Below are 8,852 nucleotides of genomic sequence, written 5' to 3' on the forward strand. Positions count from 1 at the left end.
AATTATAACATGAAAATATAAATGTTTAGATTAAATAGCTTAAATGTCATAACATTATACATATATATATATATATTGATTATTTTTTTATATTGATCTTTCAGCCATGCCTGGCTAACAATACAGAAGTAACAATGACGTGGTTCACGTGCACTCATGTTACCCTATCAAATAACTGACCTTTGGTCTGTGCAAAGTAACTTATCTTGGCTGTGTTTCAGTAGACTAGTATTTTGTAAAATACAGTCAAATTTCAATTATTATACATTACATACATATATAGATTATTGCTATTTTGAAATAAGTTCTTAAACTTGTTTTTCATAAACATAGAACAGTAACTAAAGTAGTAAAGCAAACAATTATCTCTTCTAGTTACAACCTTTGTACTTGGTGCTGCTTTATGTAGGTTGCTAAGCCTTTAAAAGCATTGCACGTGGAAGATATGAAACAAAATAATTTTTTTAGGTTTAATATATACATTTGAATAACTAAAAAAATCATAAATTACTACATTAATGCCATAGAATTCCACTATAATTTATAAAGCTTAGTAACTAAAATGTATTTTATTCTAAAAAACTGAAATTTCGAGCAGACTAAAGACACACCCTACCTCGTCGAAATATTCATTCAAAAGAAAGGAATGGTGCCTTGTTCATTAAAGTGGGTAAGAAAGCCATTAGGGGGACATTCTGAGCTTCCGATTGGTTATTCATGTCATATATAGGAGTAAATGTATATAAGGAAGCATTTCCTGAAATGGAAAGAGGTGGGTGAGGTGCCACTGTGTTTGATTCAGTAAATTCTGTGTCAAGTTTAATCAGTAATTGAAAAAAAATTATAGAAAATAATCTCTATTTTGAGGTTATCCTAACCTTAAAACTACTTCAAACCTGTCATAAGTCACTTGTGTTAACGTTTATCATTTCAATATATTCAAATAAATAATTACACATATGTATGTGCTTTTTATGTGTTTTAAGGACTTTGAAGAGTTTCCTGAACACAGGACCAATTTCTTTCTACTACTTCAAGCAGTTGTATCACACTGCTTTCCTGGTATGTGAAGAAAATTACAGTTTAACCCTTTCTAATATCTCCCTTCCCATAGTGGGAAAATTTTAATAACTTGCATGAAACTTAGTACAACTCTTTAAATAGTGTATAGTTGATACTTTTTTAAAATGTAGACTGTGATTTAGTAGTTCTTTTATTGTTTAAGGGGTAAAATTTCCAAGGTTATGGGACAGTGTTTTGAAAAAAAATTAAAACACTTGTTTTCAAGTAAGGATTTAAATTTTTTAATTATTGTTCAGAAAGTTCCATTTTTATATATCCAGCCAGTTTAAACTTGTTTCCTGTCACTACCATATTTCCTTTGCTACTTTATTTGGCTGATTGAAGCAGTCACCATTTCTGGTTATAGAATTTAAAAAATACAGCAAAAAGTGAGTCTTATTGTTGATAAAGGACCTTATCTATAAAAACAGCATTACCGTTACCAGACTAGATATTGTGATTTTTACCAACATCATTCTTGCATGGTCAAGATCTGTTTGTATCTTTAAAAAAAATAGCTTGATTTCAACAAATACGTCATTGGTTAGTGTTGTTTGATCACAATAATTATTATATTCAGTAAAAATAGTTTGCTGTTTTTGACTGTACTCATTTAACTTAACTAAACCTACTAATGTCTTGTCATAGAAGAAAGTTCCTGTAGCTTTGAAACATAACTTAACACAAAACATTTTTAGGAATAAAAAGAACCATCAAATGAACCTATAAAAATTTTGTAGTTTTGTGTAAGAAACAGTGGCACACAAATTTATCCATTACAGATGTATATTTAGTAATATGTATCGACCATTAATCTATTATAAATAAAGCATATATAATTTAATGATTAATGTTCTCAACTAAAAGATCTTGCATCTAGTCACACATTCTGGGCATGTGGTAATATTTACTTTTTCATAAAAGTTATTAATTCATAAACATCACCATATATCAAACTGACACTCCAAACATAATGTACTATAACAATGAATGTTTTTGAACTTAGACATTGGTTTTAAATTCATGATTTATAAGGAAGTAAAAAAAAAAGCATAATATAGGTATACATATACTACACTGTTACCCTGAAAGGAATGTTTCACAAACTTATTAACAGCAATACAGTAACAGGGCTAGTAACATCATATGCTCTTCTACTTTGTTGAAAGAACTTTTGCTATAGAATATAGTATATATATATATCATTAAAACTGATAAAAATGGATAATATTACTATTTATTAGTTATAAAATTTGCATCATTACTGTATTCCTATTCAAAGTTATTTACAGCTACAAAGAAAAACTTCTACTGATCTGTAAGATTACACCATGGTGAGGTCCACCACAAGTTTCCAGTAGTTTTAAATTACCAACAGGAAGTACTGCAAAGCCAAAAGTAATTTCATTCATTTACTGAGGCACATGACAAACCAAAACCACGTTATAGCTTAAATATCCAAATGCATGTAACTAAAGGGAAGCTTGCATCTGTATATTTAGAAAGAAATGGCACTTTTCAGCAAGTAGTGCAAAAAAGAAAGTAATTTTAATTTTGATATGATGTATTTATGGTTTTATTAGGTTTAGTAGTTATAAAGTAAAAAGTTTGTTAATTGAATTTGCAGTTTTTGACACAACTTAAAAATTGAGTTTTAGATATTTGTGCTACAACTAATCAGGAAACATGTACAAAGACCATAGACTTGTAGCTTTCTTTTCTTTTGTCCAAAAGTTTTATCAATACAGGTTGGAATTTTAAATGTTCCTTCTCCCAATCAAAATTACAGATGGGTGGCAAAAAATTGGAAATTAGGGTTAGCAGTTTGGATTTTAATTTTTTCTTATCCAAAACAAATATTAATAATAGTTGTATGAAAATAAAACCCAATTTTAACATTTCAGGTATAATTTTATTTTGTAGGAGATTTGAGTGGGAGACCATGACAACATTTCTAAAATTTAATGCTAATACGTCTTTATGAAAAACACAATATATTGGACTGGAAAGGGTTAAGTTTATTTTGATGAAAGCAACAAATATTTTAATGTGATTGAAAATTCTAATCTTGTTTGAGTTTCTGGAAAAAATCTAAATGTGTATAATTAACCCTGATAAAGCTGCAAAGGTGAAATGTTCATTAAAATAAAAAAGTTATTTTATAAATATCTGGAGTATAAAGGTAATCTTTTATAAACTTTCTTCATAATAAACATTGTAGTTGATTTTGGTTCTTAACTGTTACCATTACGTTTAAGATTCATAAATTAATCAATCACTATATGGTGGTTATTACAAATTTTAGTTTAAAATGATGCCAGATTGCTTAATTTAGAGGAGCCATTCAATGGTTGCTTGGTATATGACATACATTACTCTGTGTTGTCATGTAGGATAAGAGTTACAAAAGGAATAACATAACTTTGAAATCATGAAAGTTAATTTTTAAACAGTTTTTTTTCTTTTTATCTTCTAGCTCTACTAAACATCCCTCCTGCACAGTTCAAGTTGGTGCTAGATTCTGTCATCTGGGCTTTTAAACATACTATGAGAAATGTGGCTGACACAGGTATTAAGTTGTACAAAACAACTTGCTGTTTAACATTCTCAATATATATGTTGCTGTTAAAACAGTTAGTGCCAATCAGAGGATTCTATACACACATTAGTTTGTGAATTTTGTACATATAAGGAGAAAAATGTTGTATCCCAAAGGTCCAGCATTTAAATAAAGTCATGATCTGGAATGAGTGGCTCAGAAATAGCATTTTTAGAATATTTTTTTATATTTCTGTTGGTGATGTGTAATTTCAGTTATTTAGAGGATGGGGGACAAAGTACAAATGGTAAGTGTTTATTAGTCTTGATTTTACAAGTATAATATGTAACTTTTAAACTTTAAAAAAAAACTTTCTAAATATACCGCCCTTCATCGTTCAAGATCTGTGTTGAATATGTGATTGGCTTGGGAATTTACTGTGAAAATGAGAAATATTTTTTCACTACTAACTCAAAAGAAAATTTCTTAATACTTAAGTTTTATTAAATTCTTATTTGATCATTATTAGTTCTAAATAAACTCGGGATCTCGTTTTCTTTTTTATTGATATATTGTACAATTTATTTTATGGTATGTTTATTGTGTTGTTAAATTTTTTTTAGATGTTTCTATCAACTCAGTAACTAATATACTCACACACTTTCTCTATGGGTAGATTAAAGTTGATTGTTACAACCTCTTAGTGAGTTATATTTAATACGTAATTAAACTAATATATTATGAATGAGTAAGAATGAACTTGGCATCAAAAGAAAGAAAAAAAAAAATACACACACACACACACACACACACATATATATGTGTGTGTAAATCACAAAAATTTGTTTGTCTGTTATCTAATTACTCCTAGGTTGTGGGCCAATCTTAACCAAACTTTGTGGGATGATAGGTTGTAACAAGGGGCATGTTAATGGGGGATCCACCCCCTCATTATTGCTGTTATTGAACACTTATTATCTTTGATGTAAGTTTACTACATAAATAAATAGTGCCACATCCTTACAACAACAACAAAAAAACTATATTAAATTTTCTATAACACAACATAGAGTGTCTTATATATCTCGAAGAGTGCACTACCATTCTCTACAGAGGAATGCAATGAAAAAGAATGGCTGCCACTATTGTGATAATACATAAACTGAACTGAAGTTTCTACTCCAACAGCCACCATAAGGTTAATATGAAAAGCCATTTCTTGAGTTATACCTACTTCCTACTTTGACCTGTGACCTTTCAACTTTGGCCTTTAATGCACTTCTGTGGCCAATGACTGTCAATTAATTAAACACATAAAACACTGTGGAGGGACATTAATAAGAGATGGGTGTTGAAAGCAGGTAATCAAAAGCACCTCTACTGCCACTATATTGGCTGCTACCTCTTCCTACAAAATCTCCTGTTTATCACACAGTGTATCCCTGTTTTAAGTATATACATATTGAGTTATTAAAGTTTATACAAAACTTGTGGTGGGGTAATAATGAATACTGTAATAATATGTTATACTATAAATATATTGTGTAAAAGTTAAGATTTTTGTGTTATTTATCATAGCATCCACCCACACATTTTTTTTTATATGTTCATAACTTGGACAAAGGTGGGTACCTCAGCTTGTACTTGATAAATCAACTTTTGATATTATATAACTTTTAATTTCCTAATTGTAAAAGGAAATATTGAAATCATCAATCTCTCCTTGAAGGAGAATTTTGACATTTGTTTGCTACATTTTGCCCATCCTATTATTTTTTTCAACACCCCTCTTTGGGCTACTGAGTTTAATGTAAATTACTCATTGTAGTATTAGTATTATACTAAGGCAAAGTATAATTTTTATAGCCTTAACTCTTTGTTTTTACAGTTTTATTGAGACATAAACTAGAAAGTCAGACCTACTTGCCTCTCCCATCTATTTCATCCTCTCTTTCACAAATTGTCAATAATTCTTTCTTATGTTCTGTTAGATCATTTGTAACCAACAGGAAGGCAAAGTTTTAATTTACCAATAAAAATTATAATACTGCATTGTTTTCAGTATAGAGTTTTAGTTACTCCATCTACAGGTTAAAAGTTGCTATTGCCCAGTTCAGATTGAGTAGCTAGGGTAATTATTTTAAGGCACTTATGCCTTAATTAGAAAGAAAGCCAGCTAACCTGTAATATTTATAGGACACTGATTACATTATATATGTTATTATTTTGAGTTCTCTGTACATACTTCAAATAATTAAAATTGTTTAATTTTAATGTATCATCATTACAAAAAAAAGTAAGCTTAAATTTCAATGGAGGGTCTGCAGCTAAAAATTAGGCCAAGCAAATGTAAGAACTAAATTTCTTGTTTTATATGAATATTCTCTATTTATTGTTATAAAAGTAACTAAAATTTAAAAACTAAGAAATTTCTGAGGTTAGATCAAGTAAAATAATAAAAAATAGTAATAATAATAATAAAATTCCTTTACAAGGTATGCTTGCAAGTAGCTCATGCATTACATCATTCAATATAGTAATTTTATCTACATATTTGTTGAATCATTTACTGCTTGTATCATGGGATTATTAGTTAGACATGTTCAAAAGATAGTAAAACAAAGAAATTAAGTAGATACAGATGTAGACTGTTATGATGATTAATCTACTTAGGATAAACAGCACTTATAGATGCTAGAGGTACCCCACACCCAACAGAATTTAAAAAATTCAGAAAACAACTAAAATGGATAGAAAATATATATCATATTAAAACAGTGTTTCACTGCTGTTCATGCGACATCTGTAGTTGTTTTCTGTTACTATCAGAAGTAGTTTTAGAAAAAAAAAGGTAATTTAGACTTTTTTTAATATTCTTTGTGGTGGCTACAATGTTGGTCAAATCGACCGAGTCCAAATAGAGTTAAGATAGAGAAAGTAACAAATATAAAGTTTTACTTAAAAGAAAAATGTTTGATATTGTTTACAAAGTTGTAGAGGTTATGTAAGGTGAATAAAAATATTTTTAACATTATCATGAAAGCCACTTTCCACTTAGACAATTGAACACTCTGACTCCATATATTCATGAACAAGTCTTTAGTAAAAGTATGTTATTAAAAAAAACTGTTTTTTGCATACAAAAGACTTGTTTACTAAAAGCTTGCCAAATTACATGAAGATACATTAAGTACTTTCAATATTATTTTGTTTTTATACGTTCATGGTGGTTGCAAGGTTGTGTAAAATACATGAGGCCCTTATCCATAGGATTAAAGGGTAAAAAATTTTGAATCTTAAGGAAAACTTTGATGTTAAATTTCATTTTAAGTATGTAGTTATTTACAGCTCTCCTGATCATTTCTCACAGTCTTATTGAGTAGTAGTTACACTGTAGTAAACATAATATTGGTAAACCTAACTGTTTAATAATAGTATAATTTTGAATCTTTTACCTACATCCAGTGATACACTTTTTTTTTGACAGGAAAAGTTCAGGAAATACATTTGGCGAAGTATTATTAATCCTAGAATTACTGATGGGTGTATTACTTTGTTGGTTACAAAGTTCCTAATAACATACAAGCCACCACCATTGATTCAGCTGTTAGTCTGAGGATTTACAGAGCTAAAAAATTAGGTTTGGATATATGCTGTAGCAATGCACAGATAGCCCATGTTATAGCTTTGTGCTTAACAACAAACAAGCATAGAAGTTACACATACACACAAATTAGATATACCACTATTATTGTAATTAATCTTTCTAATTAATGCTGAGATTCTTAATGTCATAGCTGGTGATTATGGTGCTCAACTTACAACCGGCAAGTTGTGGGATGGAGCATTGAATATGCTCATCCTTTTAGCCTTGGAGCATTATAATGTGACAGTCAATTCCACTATTCATTGGTAAAGAGTAGCCCAAGAGTTGAAAGTTGATGGGGTTGACTAGCTGCTTTCCCTCTCATCCATCACTTCAAAATTTAGGGATGGCTAGTGTAGAGCTTTGCACGAATATCAATAAGCGAACTAACAAACCTTAATGTATTTTTCATAGAAACTGATTTATTTCACCACATACTTGGTCAGTTGTTCACACTGGGTGTGGTAACAGGCAAAAACATAAAATTATTTGATATGGTGCAATGTGAATTCCACGGATAATGAACAATATAAAAACCGGTCTGTAATTTGAGAGTTAATACACCAGGATGTGTGGTTGGTTTACATGAAAGCCTGAAAACTTGTTAACATTGACAAAGGTATGTGTTGTAAAATGTTTCAATCTGTTAAATAATGTGCAATAGAACACAGCATACTTGTAATGGTAGTTTCAATTGTATAGGCTTTCATTAATGTCCTTAAATGTTTTTTTTTCTCAGGTCTTCACATCTTATATCAGCTGTTACAGAATGTTAGCCAAGAGGAAGCTGCTGCTCAAAGTTTCTACCAGACTTACTACACTGATGTCTTACAACATTTGTTTTCTGTTGTAACAGACACATCACACACTGCAGGTACATCATATTGTCATTGATGATCATAGTTTTTATGAGTAAGGGCTTGTTCTACATCTACATCTGAGTTAAAAAGTTACACCACTAAGAAATTCTTATTTTAATACTACCAGGACTTCTCTTCAAGGGATTTCATCTTAGATAGTTCAAAATGTGTGAATTATCTGCCAAATGTTGTTTAGGTAACATGTAGCCTACAAAAATTAACGGTAAACCTTATTTTTAAGTTTAACTCTGAAGTTCTATCGTACATCATAGAATCAGTTCTCTTAAGTGGCATAGAAACAATATCTAGTAGCCAGTTCTCTATAAAGTGACATTGATTAAATAGCATAGAAACAATATCTAGTAGCCAGTTTTCTATAAAGTGATATTGATTAAATAGCATAGAAACAATATCTAGTAGCCAGTTCTCTATAAAGTGACATTGAATTAAGTAGCATAGAAACAATATCTAGTAGCCAGTTTTCTATAAAGTGATATTGATTAAATAGCATAGAAACAATATCTAGTAGCCAATTCTCTATAAAGTGACATTGATTAAATAGCATAGAAACAATATCTAGTAGCCAGTTCTCTATAAAATGATATTGATTAAATAGCATAGAAACAATATCTAGTAGCCAGTTCTCTATAAAGTGACATTGATTAAATAGCATAGAAACAATATCTAGTAGCCAGTGCTCTATAAAGTGACATTGAATTAAGTAGCATAGAAACAATATCTAGTA

The 8,852-nt window shown here is 29.7% G+C and overlaps 1 protein-coding gene across 2 annotated transcripts in view; it reads left to right on the top strand.

Annotated features, from left to right (window-relative positions):
* LOC106465877 (exportin-1-like) overlaps positions 1 to 8,852 on the top strand; it is a 73,452-nt gene that overhangs the window by 59,183 nt on the left and 5,417 nt on the right. For both annotated transcript variants that reach the window (XM_013926117.2, XM_022393832.1), the window contains exons 24-26: positions 987 to 1,062; positions 3,539 to 3,631; positions 7,987 to 8,121. In XM_013926117.2, coding sequence (XP_013781571.1) covers positions 987 to 1,062; positions 3,539 to 3,631; positions 7,987 to 8,121 — 304 coding nt within the window. The remainder of the gene's footprint in view (positions 1 to 986; positions 1,063 to 3,538; positions 3,632 to 7,986; positions 8,122 to 8,852) is intronic.

The sequence above is a fragment of the Limulus polyphemus genome, unplaced genomic scaffold (assembly GCF_000517525.1).
Source record: "Limulus polyphemus unplaced genomic scaffold, Limulus_polyphemus-2.1.2 Scaffold2083, whole genome shotgun sequence".
Classification (NCBI taxonomy): Eukaryota; Metazoa; Arthropoda; class Merostomata; order Xiphosura; family Limulidae; genus Limulus; species Limulus polyphemus.